At 46.2% G+C, this 19,385-nt stretch overlaps 3 protein-coding genes across 4 annotated transcripts; 2 read left to right on the top strand and 1 right to left on the bottom strand.

The window, feature by feature from the left end:
* The first annotated feature begins 126 nt into the window (after positions 1-126).
* On the top strand, positions 127-3,382 carry eri1 (exoribonuclease 1). The gene is made up of 7 exons (XM_088406137.1): positions 127-458; positions 983-1,155; positions 1,238-1,451; positions 1,519-1,602; positions 1,775-1,884; positions 1,958-2,072; positions 2,900-3,382. The coding sequence occupies exons 1-7, from the start codon at positions 384-386 to the stop codon at positions 3,140-3,142; spliced, it is 1,014 nt and encodes a 337-aa protein (XP_088262263.1). The 5' UTR covers positions 127-383; the 3' UTR covers positions 3,143-3,382.
* On the bottom strand, positions 3,380-18,586 carry LOC148405531 (laminin subunit beta-1-like). Of its 2 annotated transcripts, XM_088406135.1 has the most exons (34): positions 18,245-18,585; positions 15,507-15,697; positions 15,053-15,228; positions 13,765-13,900; positions 12,278-12,351; positions 11,838-12,026; positions 11,693-11,756; positions 11,160-11,362; positions 10,980-11,100; positions 10,717-10,905; positions 10,462-10,638; positions 10,213-10,325; positions 10,067-10,146; positions 9,862-9,997; positions 9,630-9,788; positions 9,431-9,564; positions 9,235-9,355; positions 8,980-9,166; positions 8,742-8,885; positions 8,447-8,678; positions 8,221-8,384; positions 7,896-8,120; positions 7,599-7,816; positions 7,215-7,311; positions 6,146-6,515; positions 5,902-6,086; positions 5,582-5,823; positions 5,318-5,524; positions 5,100-5,244; positions 4,826-5,033; positions 4,613-4,754; positions 4,370-4,546; positions 4,141-4,300; positions 3,380-4,081 (listed from the first exon to the last, which is right to left on the bottom strand). In XM_088406135.1, the coding sequence occupies exons 2-34, from the start codon at positions 15,649-15,651 to the stop codon at positions 3,945-3,947; spliced, it is 5,457 nt and encodes a 1,818-aa protein (XP_088262261.1). In that variant the 5' UTR covers positions 15,652-15,697; positions 18,245-18,585; the 3' UTR covers positions 3,380-3,944. The 2 variants fall into 2 exon arrangements, with proteins under 2 accessions (XP_088262261.1, XP_088262260.1); XM_088406134.1 differs by having other exon boundaries at positions 10,462-10,905; positions 18,245-18,586.
* On the top strand, positions 16,209-18,782 carry ssbp1 (single-stranded DNA binding protein 1). The gene is made up of 7 exons (XM_088406138.1): positions 16,209-16,249; positions 16,536-16,594; positions 16,842-16,899; positions 16,991-17,131; positions 18,120-18,207; positions 18,271-18,359; positions 18,434-18,782. Exons 2-7 carry the CDS (start codon positions 16,565-16,567, stop codon positions 18,475-18,477), a joined length of 450 nt encoding a protein of 149 aa, XP_088262264.1. The 5' UTR covers positions 16,209-16,249; positions 16,536-16,564; the 3' UTR covers positions 18,478-18,782.
* Positions 18,783-19,385: the final 603 nt, after the last annotated feature.

Genomic DNA, 19,385 nt, shown 5'->3' with positions numbered 1-19,385 from the left:
AGTGTTTCGCTTTTTATGCACAAATCTGACTTGGCATGACCACTCACTGCAAATGAGAAAGTCTTCCAGCCCACAAGGTGGCACTGCGCTTTTTGTTTGAACACCAAACCGGAAGTCAACCCAAATTGAAAAAAAAAAGTTGAAAGAAAATGTATGCCGTTTGTGTTTACTCACAATAGCTGTTGCCTCATTTTAACACCAGCGACATATTTAAATATTTTTAGAATTTATAAAATAATTTTAGATCTCGCGTTTTGATCGCCGCGGTTCACCCTTGGCGCGCGCCAATCACTCTTCCTTGTTAGCTATGTTGTCATGTTAGCTAAGTGAAGCTAATTCCTCTTGTTTTTATCGATAGTCTCTTTTTTTTTTTATTAAATCTAATGGAGGAGCAGAAGGAAAATATTCTTGGCAAGGACGAGAACGTGAAGATGTCAAACGGGGATGACGAGGATAAGGTTTGCAATTTTCGCTACTTTTTCTTTATATATGTGTACAATTGGGACAATTTTTACACAGCAAGATGCGTGGCAATGTTTGCCCAATTGCAACCTGTTGGAAGTATCACTTTAATGTAAAATAATACGACAGCTCTAATAAGCGCTGCAAGTAAAAGGTCAATAAAAAAAAGAGGGATTGATTTTTAAGAATTCACTTTGAAGCCAATACCGTTTTTGTGACTGTGTACGATCACATCACAAAGACGTGGACAGAATGTTTTTTTTTTTAAATTCTAAATACCACCGGTTGGCATGAGCTGAATTAACGTATTTTTTTATTTAGCTAATCAAACAAGGACTTTGTCTCTACTACTTGGAGTAAAATGGCGTTACATTTCATAAACCTGAAATGCAATAATGTAGTAATACATATCAGCAAAATAATTATGAAAATTAAAATTTGCCATGTAGGAAATAACATGTAAAGTGTCACACTGTAATTTCTTGTCAGCTGTTTAAAGTGTGTTGTAATTCTTCCTCAGGTGAAGCCCGGCTGCACCATATGTCCCAAAGAAGGAGAAGCTGCTCCTCAGGCGTCCAACAGCAACTTCAGCCACCCCGTGTACAAGGAAATCGCCCTTGCCAATGGTCACATCAACCGCATGTCCAAGGAGGAACTTCGCATCAAGCTGTCTCAGCTCAAGCTGGACACCAGGTAGAACAAGCGAATGGCGACCTCTACACAGAACCGCCGCTCACCCTCTCATCACTTTGCTTGTTTTTTTTTGTTGGAGAAGAGGCGTTAAGGACGTGATGAAGAAGCGACTGAAGAGCCACTACAAGAAACAGAAGCTGACACAGTCGGCGGCCAACCACGGGCCGGAAGATTTCTACGACTTCATCTGCGTGGTGGATTTTGAGGCCACGTGCGAGGAGGACAACCCGCCAGACTTCCTGCATGAAATCATCGAGTTCCCTATGGTGCTCATCAGCACGCGCTCTTTGGAGATTGTAAGAGGAATTACAAAATATATCATCTCATTAACTCGGCGCCTAATCAGGACTTCAATCTCCTCAGGTAGGAATGTTTCAGGAATACGTCAAACCCGAGTTGTACCCCACACTTTCGGATTTCTGTGTGAAGCTCACAGGAATAACACAGGTCTGTTATCGCCCTCATGTGATTTGCTGTCAGTTTAAGATTATCCAGAAATGAATATTTGCATGTAAATCTTAACACTACATTTTGAGCCTAGAGAACTCCAGCATTCGTTTTACATTGAAGTTTAACAATGAATTTGGATCTATTTTTGTGGGGGGGTTTTTTGCACAAGGACAAGGTAAATGCGGCCAAGCCTTTCCCAGCAGTCCTCAAACAAGTTGTGAAGTGGCTTGACGCCAGAGAGTTGGGTACCAAGTACAAATACACCTTTCTAACCGATGGGTGAGTTTCACTCCTGATTCCACGTTTAGAACGTTGTAATCTTAACATTTAATGTATTTCCTGTTTTATGCAGTGCTTGGGATATGAGCAAGTTCCTCAACATCCAATGTCGCATCAGCCAGATCCGATACCCACAGTTTGCTAGGAAGTGGATCAACATCCGCAAGTCCTACGGAAACTTCTACAAGGTTTGAATTTTGCAAATAAGCGTAAAGCTCCACCAAGACAAAATTGTGTCAAAAATGGCATCCCTTTCTGATTTATTTAACTTTGGAGGTATATTTGTCGTGGTTTCTCTAGGCGCATTTAATTCAGCAAATCCTGAAAATATAGCATATAACGTGCTAAATTTTTGACTTGTCTGATGGAAAATACACATTCAAATAAAGCCGGCGATGATTAAAAGCATACAACGTTTTATAAAGGATTTATGATAACACAATTGAGATGTAAGGGGCATCAAGTTTAATTTACTTAGGTCTTAATTTGAAAAGAAAATGGCAGTGTTCCTGCCGTGGCAAGAAAAAGCATAAAATTGGATTTGCTGACAGCTGCTGAAACGCTGTTAAAATCACACGTATCCCCATTGGAGAACTGTTGGTCTAGATTCTAGAACGTAGCCAAAAATAGATAATATACCACTGACATTTTTTTTAAGCGTTTGTCATCCTCATTCAATCCCAAAGACGTTTTTATCTGTCATTTATTACCATTGGCAGCTATATACATTTAAGATCCATTGTTTTTTCCCTCCAAAGACAACAAAATAAGTTAGTTCATTTGCTGCCATTAAGTTTTAAAGGTCAAAAAGCCAATTGAACTGGGCCGTTGCAGTATGTTGAACGGCCCACAAGAGGGAGACATACACAATTTGATTTGTCCTCAACGTTTTCCTAAAGAGTAAATCATATAGCACTTTGCCCTCCTTGCCACTGTCCAACAACATACAATCTGGATTTTGTCGGCGTGGCTTCTCATGGCGCTTTTGACGGGAAACTGTGTTCCTCGCCCGAAGGTGCCGCGAACCCAGACCAAGCTGAGCACCATGCTGGAAAACCTGGGCCTGCAGTACGAAGGTCGCCCCCACTCGGGCCTGGACGACTCGCGCAACATTGCCCGCGTTGCGCTGCGCATGCTGCAGGACGGCTGCCAGCTGCGTGTCAACGAGCATTTGCACGCCGGCCAGCTGCTCCCCGTCCCCAGCTGGGCGCCCATGGAGGGAGCCCCGCCTCCTCGTTGGCCAGGCACCCGCAAGTAAGCGGACTCCGGGAAGTCCGCGGCGCCAGTAATTGAGTTTCCCCACTGTCAATGACTTCTGGATCCTTCCGGGGTCAAACGCCACAATGACACCAGCACGGAATGAAGAATTCACTCGTGACGCTGCTACATCTACATACCCATAACCAGCAGTCTGTTTAGAATGTGAGATGTTTTTGTTTTTGTATGACCTGTTTTGTATGATCTCTTTCAACAGGAATAAACACTGCTGAATAAGTGAGGGCGGGTCAAAATTTATTTGAAAAAACATCCCAGTAACAAAAAAAAAAAGGAAAAACAAATGCTTCAATGGTTTATTTGGTATTTAAAAAAAAAAAACGTTTTTTCTTGTATAGGAAATAAATGTTTTGGGTTAAGTGTGATTCCACACAGTCTAAGTCAAGGATCCCCGACCACCGGACTGGTCCGCGGTGATAAAAAGGTTGGGGACCACTAGTCTAAGTGACGTAAACATATGTTGTCAATAAGCTTGCCATACTCAAAAAAAAAAAAAAAAATAGTGAAGGGATTTTATGCTTTCAGATAACACCAAAACCTCACTCACTAAACATTTGAATGCTTCCCTGGCAAGGAGCTGAAATTTCACCCTGAAAGCCCAATGTCCTGAACTTTTGCTGAGGTTGTGGTATCTTCTGCTCAATTGTTCACGCTTTGGTTTTATGTTACCGAGGTCCATTTGGCGTGTAGTGGTTTTCCTTCATAACGATCCGCTATGGAAGATTCAAAATGGCCACTAAATCCGCCGTGCTTCTCGTGAAAGGAGCCCCGTTCCTTGCTGTGTCTCACAGGCAGGTGCTGTACAGCATCACCTTGTGGCTGATGTCATCCAGGATGCGGCGGGCGGCTTCCTCCAGTTGGGCCAGCTCTACGGCTTTGGCCTCGAGGATCCTCTGGTTCTCCTCGTAGGAGCCCTCCAGCTCTGAGCACAAAATGGAGATTGACATGTTTGAAACACGTTAAGGAGGACTACAAATTTACCTTGTAGTCTCTTGAGCTTGCTGCTGCTCTGAGCCAGCAGCTCCTTGGCCTCGCGCTGCAGCTCTTCTGCTCGTCTGTTTGCTTGCAGCACTGACTCGCCCTTGTCCTCCATCAGGTCCTCCACCACCTCCAGTTGCTCCGTCACTTCTGTATCAAACTCCTTCAAAGGTGCGGATAAAGTGTCATCAAAAAAAATGGGTTTGTGTCAAGCGGTGCGTTCGCGCGCCACCTGCTGAGCCTCGTCGGCCTCCTCCTTGGCGCGTTGGCTGATCCAGTCGGCCGTCTCTGCCATGCTGTTGATCTCCAGCACGTTCTGCCGTAAGTGGCCCACGTCACGCTCCAAGTGCAGCAGCCGGCCTGTGGTGTTGCCTAAACGCTGCTCTGACTCCGCCGTCTCCGAGTCCACCTGAAATTCACGTGCGCGTCACAAAAATGCGCGACCGCTGCGTCGTACCACGGAGATCATGCTTACAGAAAGTATCAGGTCCAGGGTTCCTTTCGTGTTGTTCTGGGCCAATCGGATGGCATCCATGGCAAGGCTCTGAGCACGCTCAGTCTCATCCAGAGCCTTTTTCACCACTTCCGAGTGCTCCTTCAAGTCTGACGCCTCCTTACTGGAGCACAGACAAGCTCCCAGTCAGAAAACTCCATATTCGATTTGGACTCCCCGGTTAGTGGATCTTACTTGACGGCCTTGGCCTGCTTCAACAGCTCCTCCGCAGCTTTCATGTCGGCGGCGCTGTGGCTGAGGATGCTCTCCACATTGGTCAGGGTGTTGACCTTCTCCTTTATTTCCCTGGTCAGCTCCTGCAGCTTGTCCGTGGACGTGGGCATCTCCAGGGCCAAAACCTCATTGGCGACCGCCTCAATGACGGACGCGTTGGCCTTGTCGTCTGCGAGGATGATGACGCGCTTTCGAGATGTTTCGCTTCGGTTGACGTTGAGGCAGCGGTACTCACTCGTGAGCAGGTCACGTATGTCTTTGATGAGGATGCGGAGTTGCTCATTGCTCTGCTCCACTCGCGCTTTGCTCTGGTTGGATTTGATCAGCACCTGCTGAGCATTTACTCTGGCCTCCCTTGCTCGATTGCCGGCCTCCCACACCTGGAAACGAAAACATTTTGTTCAGAAATCCTTGTCAAGAAAAATGATATGTACTGCTGACATGTCCACTTACCATTCTGGAGAGCTTATCCACCTCCTTCATGGCCGCCAGGATTTCCTCGTCTAACTCCTTGGCTGACTTGAGAGCGTTTTGCGAGGTCGCAAGGAGGCCTTCGCAACCTTCGCCGCCACACCGGGGGGCGCCGTTCTCGTTCGCGCAGCCCAAGCCGCCGCAAGGAGAGCCGGCGCACTCGTCACCATCTAGTGCACCGCCGCACATCTAGAGAAGTGGAGGTCATTTCTTGAGAATTTGCAAAAATTCATCATGACTCCTCACCTTCTCGCTGAGAGGTGAGACATCCAGTTTCTCCAGTTCGTTCTTGAGCTTGTCCATCTTCTGCGCGTTTCGCTGGTGCTTGCGATCAAACTCCTTCTGGCTTCCGTTCAGCTTCTCCTCCGTCACCTTGCGAAGCGCTGCTGACTGTGACACAGTGTTCCCGGGATCGCTGCTGGAGGCGTTGACTCGGATTTCCGCGATCAGCGACTCTTCGTTTGCCACTCGGATGGTATCCATGGCACCTAAAATGATAACGCTACTAATAATTCGATGGGCTTCTCAAGGTGTTGGCAGTTTTAAGTGTTGAAGTCAGTTTTCACCCTGGAAGTTGGCATTCTTGGCATCGTAGACCTGCTGCCTCAGCTCCTGGACACGGCGCTCCAACTGGTTTGCCTGGTCCGTCAGTTCCTCCAAGTTAGAGTCTGTGCTGTTGCTATCGCGCTGGAGGTCATTCAAGGTTTCTTCTGTTGTGTTAAGCTTCCCGTCCACGTAGGACATGACGCCGCTGAGGAGGAGACTCCAATTAAAGGACTTAACGGAGAGGATTTGTGCTTGTGGACATACGTGATCTGGTGCATCAGGTCCTGGATCTCCTCCAGCTTCAGCGCTGCAGGGTTTTTTTCTACTATCTGCTTGACTTCCTTGATGTTGGTGTCTAGGCTGCTTACTAAGTCTTTGTACGGTGCTGTGACACCACTGGTCTGCAGCTCCGTCACCTTGGCCTCCAGACGGCGTGTTTGGTTTGCAAGCTCTTCCATGACCTTGTCCCATGTGGCGAAGCACTGGTGGCAAGGCTGGCAGTTTGGAAACTCCCCTTGGTAGCCCCTGGCACACTTATCACAGCGTGGGCCCGACACGCTCTCCACGCATGTGCAGTGTCCGGTCGCCCGATCGCACTGCTCGCTGGAAATTCCGCGAGGATCACAGTCGCAAGCTGCAAGGAAGGAGGACACTCAAATAAAGAGCAAAGTTACATAGATGTCTCCTCAGGGAAGGCAATTTTCAGCCTTTCCTGGAAATTTATGACATCATCGTGACCTTGGGGCTGAAGCTGACCTCCCTTGACTACCTCGCAAGGCTGTAAAATAAGTCAGAGTGAAGGAATGCAAGCTCCTGCTCTTATTTGTAAAACCCTTTAAGGTGAAAGAAGTTTGGAAAATGAGCAGTGGAGGCTCCTGTAAATCACAATGTACAGACAAGTTGGACTTTGACGTTGGCCGTTAGCACCACTTCTCAGCTGTGGAAGCTTTAACTGTCTCACACATAATTTATGACTTCTCCCACTCAACATTCAGTACGCTCAGTGCCAGCCAGAGGTTCCACATCAGCATTTTTGGCAAACATTTTAGAAGGAATCTATAAGGATCCTTGGTTTTTACCGTGACAATGAAGAAAAAAAAACCTGAGAATCCTGGGAGTTCTTGGACATCTGGTTCTCATGAGCACAGAACATAAGGTCATTCCCGAAGCCGGCAGCAGTTCTGTCTTTTCTCTAATACCACTTTGTTCCTCAAGGGGTGATAGTGAGACTTAGTAAGACTTTAAACTGACTTGATAGGATGCATTAGGAACACAACATGGGGGCGTATAATTCCCCTGGTCATCAAATAATATGAAGATGTTTTTGCCATACCATGACACTTGACTTCTGGATCCCCCCAGAAGAGCTCCCTGCACTCCCGACACGTCCTGCCACCAAACCCGGGTTTACATGAGCACCTTCCCGTCACCTAGGAGCCAAAGCAAACATACGCTTTCACAATATACAACAGAAGTCCAGCCTTTGCCTCAACAAGTAGACCACAATGGACCTTTGTCCAGTGATTTGGCATGCAGCCATTACAAAGATGTCTGTGCTGGCTTGTGTTCCAATTTTGCGTATGTTTGAGGGACAGCGTGCCAAGCGAGAGCAGCAATTCCCAACCAGCTGGACCTCCTTTTGATTTACACGGGTCATCGTGCTACTTAACTGAGGATTGAGAAAATTAAGGAAGCGTCGGAGTTTCACACGACTGACCTCATCACAGAAGGAGCTAAATGCGTGGATCGGGTCACAGTCGCAGCGCTGGCATCCTGTCCCGCTCGCCATGTTCCATGTATCTTTCGCACAGCGCTCGCAGTTTTGGCCCCCCACGTTGGGCAGGCAGGGGCATTGGCCACTGTGCTGGTCACACTGGCACTCATCTGGCGATGAACACGCGTGCGGTGCCGTGCCCGCCGGCTGGCACATGCACTCTGCAAGATAACTCGTCAAGCTTAACAAAATTTGAAGCAACGACCCCTCTAGCGTCCGACAAACAGCGTCCCCACTCACTTCTGCAGCTTTGTGTGGCAGCGTTGCCGTAGTAACCAGTTTTGCAGTTCTGACAGGCATAGCCATCAGTGTGGTACAGACACTTAAGACACGCCCCTGTGCGAACGTCACAGGACCCAGGGTCTTGCATGTTAATGTTGCCGTTGCACTGGCACGCCAGGCAACGCCCACCGGGCACCAGCGGGTTGCCAAAGTGACCCGGGGCACACTCGTCACACCTAGCGCCTGAAAAGGAAGCGGTTTGCGAAAACAGGAAATGGGGGAAGAGGCTTTCAGGCATGTTTCCCCAAAACAACATTTTCATGACATAGTGTGTGTCTTGCACCTTTGTAGCCGGGGCTGCACACACACACTAGTTGGCTCGTCCCGGCTTCCATGTAGCAGCTGTCCGCAAACTGACGAGCGCTATTTGGGCCATCGGGGCATAAACAGGGTCGACAGTGGCTCTCAGAGCCCAGCTCTGGGTCACCATGGTAACCGGGCAGACATCTGTTAAGATGAAAGTTAGATTGCATTGGGAAAATGCGCAGAAATTCACCCCCTTTTTGTACCTCTCACAGTTGTGTCCGGTGGTTAAGTCCCGGCAGCCTTGACACTCTCCGGTCTCGGGGTGGCAGACTTCACTGTGACCGTTACATTGGCATGGCCGACAATGAGGGAACCCCCAAAATTTCGGTAGACAGTGGGTACATTGGCGCCCTGTTGCCCCAGGAACGCAAGTGCACTGCCCGGTCGATTTATGGCAAAGTGCGCCAATTGACCCTCGGGGGTCACATTCACAAACTGGGGAAAGAAATTGCAGTCACCCAACTGAAGGACCTTCACGGACTTTGACCAAACACTTACGCCTGCATCCGGCGGGGCTGAACAGGAAGGTGGCGGGGGCGCAGTGGTCACAGTTCCTGCCGACTACTTTGGGTCGACAATGACACTGACCTCCGCTGGGCTCACACACTGCGCTGACAGAGCCTTGCAGGTCACACTGGCATGCTGGGAAACAAAACAAATGTGTTCCAGAGTGCAGATGAAGATGAGGACGGCGTTCCCTTTGTTTTAGGAGGATTCTTTTTGTGGCGTAACATACGCATGGCTCCTTTGTGCAGCAGTGCAGAGACGCTGAAAATATATTCGTTACAGATGTCTGTCATCGGACTCTTGACGACACTCTGGCTGCTCTCGAGGCAGCGGTAGCGCTGGAACGTATCCCATGCCGCTTCGCCTTCTGGGCCGAGGAAAATTTCCAGCTCTCGGACCCGGGGCATCAACACCAACTACGCAGAAGGACAAGCATGCTGAGCAAGCTCCAAGGCTGCGTCGCTGATACTTTTGTGAGCCTCACAGAATCGATGAGCGTGTAAGGGTTCTGCATGTCGCTGTAGGAAGAGTAGAGTTGAAGACCGACGTGGACTGTGTAGTTCTCCCCCTTCTCGAAACAAACAGTTGAGGGCAGCAACACGTGTCTGCGGGAAGAAGGAAATGTGATGTGGAGGATCACGTTCATGTCTGGAGATGGACGGCGATGAAGGTCGCGTTACCTTGAGCCGGGTAGCAAAGAGACGTACTGCTCGTCTCCGTCACTGATGGACCCGCCGCAGTGGGCGGAGTAACGGGGAGGGTTAAAGACAGGACGCTGGACTCTGATGTCGACCTGCTCCCACTGATCCGGAAGCTATCAAGCACAGGTTTTTCGTAAAACTCAATGAGTAATGTGAGAAGAAGCAAAGGGAAACTAACCTGTGGCTCGTAGCGAATGAGGACATCGTAGTCCAGGGACTCTGGGATGTTGTCGATGTGAAACTCTAAGTAGGCTCCCTCTGGTACATTCGCAAAACCCATCCCAGTCCACGTGGGACTACGATCCAGGGGATAGGGTCTATGGACCACTGACACACCCTGTCAGACAGGCACTCATTTTAAAAATAATTTTCCTTGAAAAAGAAGATCGGCGGAGTGTTTTGTATCTCACAGGTCCGTGTTTGGCTTCCTCTGCCTCGTAGGTGTAGTGGTCCAAAGCAATGAAGTAAAAGCCGGACTCAAGTTGGTTACAGCGCCGCCCAAACATGTGTTCCCTGCATTCACACTGTCCAGAAACCGGGTTGCAGCTGTGGAAAGTCAAAATTAGGATTTTTTTTATTTCTTTAACTCATTTAATTGAGTATTAGCAGACATACTTATTATTGAGGGCCCCTCCTTTGTCGCAGTCACAAGGTCTACATCCATCCATGTCATTGGAGAGACCCCAATGTTGTGGCTAAGATAGAACGCATGTTAGTCAGGGTATGACAGTGACCCACAAGCAAACGCTGAGGTTTCTTACCAGGCACTGGTCGCATTGATGTCCGGTGACCAATCGCTTGCAGAAGCACCTGCCGGATTCCGAGTCGCAGGTGTTGCTTCCAGGCAGTGTTCCCAGTGGGCTGCAGGCACAAGCTTCCAAAACACACAATGCAAAGTCATTTTCAATGAGTGCTCCTCAACCTTTTTCAGTGCATTGTGAAATATTTTTCAGCCAAATACCCTTCAAACCTTCCGGTTTAGCCAGGAAATGCTTTGTGATTTTTCCTACCCAGGCATCCGTGGGGGCCTTGACCCAATCCATAGTGTCCGTGTCTGCAGTGGTCGCAGCGTACCCCCTCAACGTGGGCTTTGCAACGACACTGGCCCGAGATGAGTCCGGCGCCCACGTCGGTCCTGGCATCACATAGTCCTCCTTCCAGGGATCCCATTGGGTCACAGTTACAAGCTACGGTGAAAGTTCTTATTAGAGACGACTTGAAGAACTTAAGGGAAACATGTGGGGATTTTTTTTTTTTTTGCGTACGCTCGCAGACATTGGGGTCCCGCAGGTCTCGGTTGGGGTGCTGGTAGAAGAAGGGAGCACACTGCTCGCACTGGCGACCCACTGTGTTGTGCTGACAGTCGTCGCACACACCTCCACTGGTGTTACCCGTGGTCATGTAGACGGCCATGTCGAAATGGCAGGAACCAGAGTGCTGGTTACACTCGCACCCTGGAGAGAAGAAAGGTTTTGTTTTGTTCTTCTGGACCATAGAAGGGTTGCTTAGAGTTCATTCCGAGTCTTACTCTTGCAAGCGTGTGCGTTGCGGCCCTCGGCGGGCCTCCAGGGGTGGTCGCGATAGAAGTCTTTGCATCGCTCGCAGTTCAAGCCCTCTGTGTTGTGATTGCACACGCAACGCCCGTGAACCTACAAAAGGAAGTCATCACGACACGTTGATCTTCTTGATGATGGCGCGTGTTACCCACCATTCCTTCGGCTCCCGTCCGCGCTCCATCGATGGGGGCACACTCGGAGGCGTGTCCGTAGCAGAAACAATTGCCCCGGACCACCATGTCATAGATGGCGTAGTAGTACTTCTCCGTCACTTCCTTGCGCGAGTCCAGGAGGTTGTCTCCCAGCGTGTGGAGCTTGAGGAAATTCACACGGAGGTTGGTGATCTTTAGCATATCTGCAGATCAAAGGACACAATGAATAAGCGGTAAGGACAGGTTTTAATCAGGCTTCTGATTGTCTTGAGTTCTGGTTTTCATTTTGACGGATATTTTTTTGGGTGTGAACAATGATTGTTTTGAAGAGGAGCCAAAGTCTTGTGTACATGAACATATCCGCCTCCATGTGCGAAATTCCTTCCCAGCCTCTTCTTCCCATCTGACCTCATTCCCCAGACTGCATTTGCTGGAATTTTCCTTTCCCTTCCTGGAGGGGTTAGAAGGAAGTGCCCTACTCTCCAATGGGGGGGTCAGCGCTCATGTGAAATTTAAGGATCTCAAGAACTTACTCTGAATCCTTAAACTGTAAGGATCCTCGATCTCAAAGGCGGGGTCCAGCACCCGGAATATAACCTGGGATTGTGAGGACAAAAATGTCCATTTGAGTCCTTCAGTGACATCATGTGATTATTTTTTTTTTTGGATTCAACAGACCTCTCCCTCGGTGGAAGGTTCGATGTCGGAGTAGTGCGAGTCGCATATGATGTCATCCACCTTGGACATGGGCCCCGGGGACACGCCGGGGAACGTCGCCCGGCAATCATAGGCAAAGTAGCGGTACACCTGCCACGTTTTCCCAAAGTCCATCGAGCGCTCGATCACCATGGCGGCTGGCCGGAACGTCTGAAGGTAAGTGACAAATCCGCACATGCGTAAGCAATGGAGGAATGCTGGGTGATGTCACAAGACGCCCTTAACCCAGCTGGCTGCCGTCACTCTGACAAAATGATACCATTTTACGCCTCCCTCTCTTCCCACCACTCATCTACATTCCTTTGCCACAGCTGGCCCTCGCCGCCTATATCTCACGGGACCATTTCCTCCATTTACTTATACGTGAGAAAGTGTGGGAATTTGTATATGAGAAGCGCCACCTTAAAAGTCATGATGAGGTGCGTGAAATGAAACTCTGCCTCCAGGTCCAGCTTGATGGTCACATTCTCCACACCTGCACACAGGAAATCAGATATCACGCTTCCTGTGTGGCGCACGCTCTCACGCACAGATAAAATATGTCAAACACATCTGTGCTTTCAAATCCAAACACACCAGATTAACTGCCTCCACCGAGGGGGCTGTAATGATGTCATTGGAGTTGTGCAAAAACAAAAGTTATTTTTTAAGCACTGCTATAAAAATGTGGCCTATTAGTCACAAATTGTCATTTAATGCAGTGCTATTGTTTGCACAATCATACGGTCACAATATCGCATGAATACAGTTCTCATAAAGGATTAATAATAATATCTTTGTGGCGCTTTTTGAGGAAAACACGACATAATTGCCTTGCATTTTTTGTAAACATGAAAAAATTATTGACATAAAAGGGATATGGAGAAGAGTGTCACGGTCGTGACTCGGACAGGTCGATTGTGAACCCCGGGATACACAGGAAACAGCGTGGAGTTGATAAAAGGGTTTATTAACACAAAAAGCACGCACCACGTGGGGTTCTAATGAAAATTCCTCAAAGTACAACAAAACAATGATAAAGAGACTCAAAGTACAACTAAAAGAGACTATGCTAAAGTGCAAGTAACTTACTAAGAAATGGGGGCAGAACCAGCAGGAGGACGTCGCAGAAAATACAAAGTAACAAAGCAAAGTGATAGAACTAAACATAATATGCGATATAATAAATAAAACACTCGGGCAAACGCGCTAGGAATCGAGGAACCGGCATGGACACTGCAAGGCTGTGGACGCAATAATCTGGCGACGCCCCTCAGCTCTGACCACACCAAAAACAGTCCCTTGTTTAGAATGAGGAGCAGGTGTGCGGCCAGTGGTTCTGCTCCTCCCTCACTTCTCAGAATTCTGACTTTAAAGTGAGAATTTTGATTGATCTTAGAAATGTGACTTTTAGAATATATGATAATAGACACACACACAAGGTAGTCGTGGTGGTGATATCGTCACCGATGGGGATTTAGGAAATCCCTAACGAAAGTGCATCGCATGTGCAGCTTCCTGCTGCGTCTCGGCCATCTGCTTCTCCTCCTCATACTCGTTCCCACCACTGCATCCCCCCCCCCCCCCCCCCCCCAAAAAAAAAAAAAAAAGCAGATGGGGGCGAGGATTCCTTCTTTGGACACAGCTAAACACGCATTGTCCATCCTGCATCTGTTCCCATACATGAGCAGCCCATTCATGGAGAATAAACACAAACGATGAGATGGATTAATCGTCTGTCAAGTTTACACACTGCTGCTCCAACGGACTGCTTTGTCTCATTAGCACACTTTTTGGTGTGCACTTTGTGGACACACACCTGTTTCTAAAACATCCCCCCTGTCATCCAACGGTCTTCTCATTAACCAACTTCCCACGGGAACGCCGCGCCCACCCGCTTCGGACTCACCGTTTTGCGACTGCCACCACGTCTTGAGACGGTTGGGGGCGAAAGTGGTGACCACGTTCTCAATAGTGTGGCTCAGCGGGTTTACGTCTTCGTCGTACGGATCCCTGGAGTCGCACGGGAAACAATTGGTCTCCTCCTTGATGGTGAAACACAATGTCGTTAAAGACATTTGACGCCAAAAGAAAATGTACTGAAGATAGGGAGCGAGCTTGGCCTCCATATTGGGAATGTACACATGTGTGACATCAAGTCTGCATCTGGTAAACGCTTCACCACAAACACAGCTGCAATGCATCATGGCCACTGAACATAAACAAAGTAAATGAATGATGTTTACGATATCACGCCAGATTCTCATGTGAGGCCCGAGGCCTCACTCCCACGTTTGGAGTTGTGGAGAAAAGTAAGAAAAGCGACAAAATAACCCCATCCTCGTCTCATTTAATGTGCATACTTGAAGAATTTGTTCATCCCGGTGCACAAAGACAGCCTACAGCGTGTAGACTCCCTTTCACGCCAAGCAAAAAACACAGGCCAACATTTGTGTCGGCGCATAGAGCTTTTTATTGTCCATTCGAGAATGTCTGCACTCCCACTCGTCATTACGGCGAGAAGAGACTGAGCGTGTGCGCCCACGGACTCAAACTTATGAAGACGTTTCATGAATTCTGTATGAATACAGAATATAAAAGACTTGAATTCAGGACATCAAACATGAATCAAAAAGGCTTAAATGATCAATAAACTTTAAAACTGACCCTGTAAATTGCAATAGCGATGACTTCAGATTTTCAAATATCATCCCAAATCATCATTCCCCATTGAGATGAATGGAAATGACACTAATGCGTTCCAGTCTCCCTTTCCAAAATATTTTGGGTGAAAAATGATTCTATAATATTATACTTAAAAACATCTAGTAACAACATATTTCAATGCAATTACTGTGAATTATGCCGATTTTTGTCAATTCAATAGCCTGCCTTGGCCACACAAGGGCAGTAAAACACAAATTTACAAAATAAAGTATCTGAAGTTTGCATTCAGAAATCAAAGAAAAATAAAACGCGAGGTGTATATTTGTATATTGTATCTTGTCACTTTAGGATACCAGATTGATTATTTTACCACATGTCCAGGAAGTGCTAAAAATATAAATCAACCTCCTACAGCAATTCCTTAGCCACAGAATTCTCATCATAGTTTTATGAGGTTGCGATTTTACCACACAGTAACAAAGAGTCAAGATGATGTATGAGTGTCTCCATTTCCCTCCATCTCTGCTCACCTCGAGGTGCCCCACGATGCAGAAGGTTTCGCGTCCACGCAGGCCACAGGTGGACGATGCGTTGAGCTTGTGGGCACGTCCTATCAGCAGGTCGCCCGTGGCCGGGTAGCAGCTGCCCTCCGTGCACACGTCCGCCAACTCAGGTGCCTGTGTCCAAGCGGGACACCACAGCACCGCTAAGAACAAGATGGAAGGCCGTATCATCATTATCATCATCATCATCATCATCATCCCTGTTGTGTGGAGTGTATGTCCAAAAAGTAGCTCATCACACACACTTTAACTTAAGCTCCCGGACATCCCGGCTACTGTCGAGACAAGCAAAGTGAGTAATAGCTGGCATGTGGCTTCCATTAAGAGCCATGTTGTTGTTTCCTTTTTGAGCAGCAATGAGCAAAACATAACATTCCCCTCAAAGAGTTGGCACTCCTCATGTTTTCCGCATAAAACTCACCAAAAGTCGTCCAGATGTGGATGAGCAGCGACATGTCGTAGTTCTGACAGGCTGTCCGTCTCCTGTCTGTTTGCTCTGGTGGTTTGTGTGAGTGAGCGCAGGACAAATTCTGAGGCGTGGGAGTTTTCCTTGGAGGAGTCCTCATCCCGCTACCAACAGCTCCTCCCAGATCTAGGTGGTGCGCCCTCTGCCTGTCAAAAATTCTTAAACTTTAGGGAGGTAAAAAAAAAAACAAAAAACTATTTTTTAAATATTTTTTTCCAACATACATGGTAACAACTAGGTCATATTTATATCTCCATCATCTGGTAACAAATCAGGATGTATCCCCCCCCCTTATCCAAATTCAGATGGAATAGACTTATCACAGGACAGGCGTGATAGAAAATTCATATTTAGTTTAATAAGTGCACTAATAGTTCAAACGTATTTCTTTATTTTGCTTGACCAGATACTACCATTATAGACAAAGAATTACGTAACATTAAAATAATGTTAATTAAAATTTTGTTTTATAATGTTATTAAAATTGTTATAACGTACATTAAATTTTATATTATGTATTTAGCAAGCCCTCAAGGTGCAATAGTTTTTAAATACTGTGACTAAAACAGAAAAGAGTGAAACAGAATAGAATGCCTTTGTCGTTATGTCGTGAAAGCGGAACGTTCTTTTCGTCATCATTAGTTTCCGATCTAGGGGACTTGTTTAGCCAACGGAGCCGGAAGTGTGGGGTTACCTCGGTAAGTTTTGAACTTGAAGGCAATTTTTTAGTAGCCCTTGTCTTTATCAAAAGTTGTTACCAGAGCAAATAACCTGATTTAATGTTTTAAGGTGACACATGCGATCGTAAACGTACCTTTTGCTACTCGTTGTTTTCGAAGGGGGATGCTTCTCTTACCATGTACAGCACATGTGATGTGACTGAAAGTCTCATGTGCAATATATCATCAAAATACGACCAGATTTCATATGGAAAAAGAAGCCCATCGTTTTATCATGGAACTGATTGCCATTTCCTATTTGCAGGATTTCACGGTAAACATTTGAAGTGCAAAATGAACATGTTGAGGAGAGTTTCAGCACAGGTGGGACAACGCTGCAGATTTAGAAATACACATGTTGTTTGCGTGTGTATTTCTAAGGTTTAATGTGTCTCGAACAGCTTTCTCATAAGTTGGAGCATTTTTTTATATTTAGCAAGCGTGTCATTGTCATGAATTATCACAAAAATATAATCTTTACAATTCTCATCAATTGCATTTGTAGTTAATGTTAGAATTAAAAAGTTAGAAATGCATTTTGACGTGCTTTGTTTTCTTTCTTCTTTTGCAGGTGTGCAAGCAACTAGTTAGAAACAACACCACCGACTCCAACCTTGTTCTGGAGAGATGTAAGTGGACCTAATCTAATCTATTGATAATATTTGTGTCCAAAAGCGCCTGTAACTCACATGAGTCCACTGTTTCTTGTCTTCCTGTTAGCAATAAATCGCGTTCAGCTGTTGGGACGAGTGGGCCAGGAGCCCGTAATGAGACAAGTGGAGGGCCGCAACCCTGTCACCATCTTCTCTTTGGCTACCAACGAAATGTGGCGTTCAGGGGAGGGCGAGATAAGCCCATCAGGTAACAAATACTACTAAACATCACACATGATAGGATACTACACACTTTTCTTTCGGTATTACCCCATTTTTTTAAATAATAAGAAACATGCAACTGTCATTCATCCTTTAAACCAGAGGTCTCCAACTACTGGTCAATGGATCAACTGGAACCGGACCACCCCCCAAAATAATGAAATATTTCCATTTTCTGTATTATACAAGTCTAAAAGTTATTTCATTTTGCAAACTGGCTGGATTCTCTTGTGTTCGTTTTTGGTCACTTGATCGCCAAAATTTCACTCACAAATACCGGTAAATAAGTAAGAAAAACACGTCTTTGGGAAGCGGGAAAAGCCCAATCAAGAGACAGGAGACGAGGTTACAAGAAAAAAAACGTTTAAACAGGGGATACCAGGATTCCTACTTGAAATAATAGCTTCTCGCATTAAGGACTTCCAGTGCTACTTTGTCCACAAAGGATCCACAAGGTGACAAGGAATGGATTATTTACTGTTTTGTTACTGAACCAAATGAGCTCACAAATGGTGGCAGCCTCAAAATTATTTTCGAGACTCCCAACATCCCATCTTTGGGAAAACAAGCTTTGCCGTTAATGGTGAGTTCATATTTTATGTTCACCATTCGCAAAAAAAAATAAAAATCTCGCGTTGACCAGTCCGTGGTGATAAAAAGATTGGGGACCCCTGCTTTAAACCCCTTCCCTGTGGTGATCGTAAGTCTAGTATTTGCCCACTAGAGGGCGACGTTACCCCAACAATGTTTTGCTCAAAACTTGTCTTTAATTTTGACATGAAAAAAATGAAAACGTTAAATGCCATGAATGTATATATATTTTTTTAATCCACCGTTATGTTAGTTTTAGATAGTTAAAATGCTGCTGCACTCACCCTGCTTGTATAAGGTGATACCAGCCACATTCTAGTGTGCTTCCTAAAAATGATGGAATCTTATTTACAGCTTCAATCTGTTTTGTTTTGCTGCTGCAGGTGACATCAGCCAAAAGACAACATGGCACCGTGTGTCTGTCTTCAAACCCGGTTTGAGGGACGTGGCCTACCAGTATATCAAGAAAGGGTATGAAATACAAATCGTCACAAATCCGACCACTTACCTTACCCTCAAAGTTGCATTCCACAGGGCCAGGATTCTTGTGGAGGGGAAACTGGATTACGGCGAGTATGTGGACAAGAACCAAGTGAGACGCCAGGCCACGACCATCATCGCAGGTTTGGAAAACGGACCGCAAAAGCTAAAAGCGCTTTCCCACACTTAGCTAAAAAGTTGCTTTCTCTTTTCTCAGACAACATCATCTTCCTGAGTGACAATATTCGCGACAGAACATAAAGGCCTCTGCATTCCAATGTTTTTTTTTTTTTTTAAACTGTATTTTCTTGAGTTTATACCAAAAAGGACGTGGATGTCACAGTAAGACTGTTTTCATATGGCACAATTTGAAGCCACGCTAAAAGCGTGTTGGACTCTGGTGTTATATTGATTTAGCAGTGTAGTTTGTGTACAAAACGTCACAAGGATGCAGGATGAAGCAAAAGGTTCCCTTGTTACATGTGAAGATGAGTCCATCCTGCTTGGTTCCACGTGATCTGGTGCGATCTCAAACCCACTATTATTAAAACATTAAAAGTGCACAACATTGGCAGTCATTTGCAAATTCTCTCACACTCCGGCGTGCAGCTGTTTGTGTTGTATTTCCTTCCTGCAATGTTTGCTGGTTTCACTGTTTGCTTTGGAAGACAAAGTCAACATCGTTTGCGTTTATGACCTTAACAATAACGGCATTAAAGTTAGCCAAGTGTTTAACAAATTAGAATTAAAAAGATTATCCACCACGTGTTTTGTTTCTGAGCACTTTTTAATAAAAGCGTCAATTTTTAAATATTAGTTTAGGAAACTTTGGCTGGTGGAGGAGGGTTATCGTAGTTGCGATTCTTGGCCTTAACTAATTGGCCGAGGTGGAATTTAAAGTGTCTTCTCATTGGGTAGTTGAGTTGTCAAATTTATGGAAGCTTGAGTTAGGGCGAACTGATTGGACAGTAGCTACGCGTGCGCAGTAGAGTCTAGTTAAAACCGGAACCTGAACAAATAAAATCCCCAATTTTACCATTGGAACGAGTTGCTATTTTTGTTTGTGTTTTATAATTTCCGTGTGTAATTAACTTCAATACGGGTTATCTCCCTTTTTCGTTGTTCAAGACAAGACTTCTTGGTATAATTTGCAACGCGTTCTAACAAGA

The sequence above is a fragment of the Hippichthys cyanospilos genome, chromosome 22 (genome assembly GCF_059441005.1).
Source record: "Hippichthys cyanospilos isolate Australia breed blue-spotted pipefish chromosome 22, RoL_Hcya_1.0, whole genome shotgun sequence".
Lineage (NCBI taxonomy): Eukaryota > Metazoa > Chordata > Actinopteri > Syngnathiformes > Syngnathidae > Hippichthys > Hippichthys cyanospilos.
This window is presented reverse-complemented; position numbering and strand designations above follow the sequence as displayed.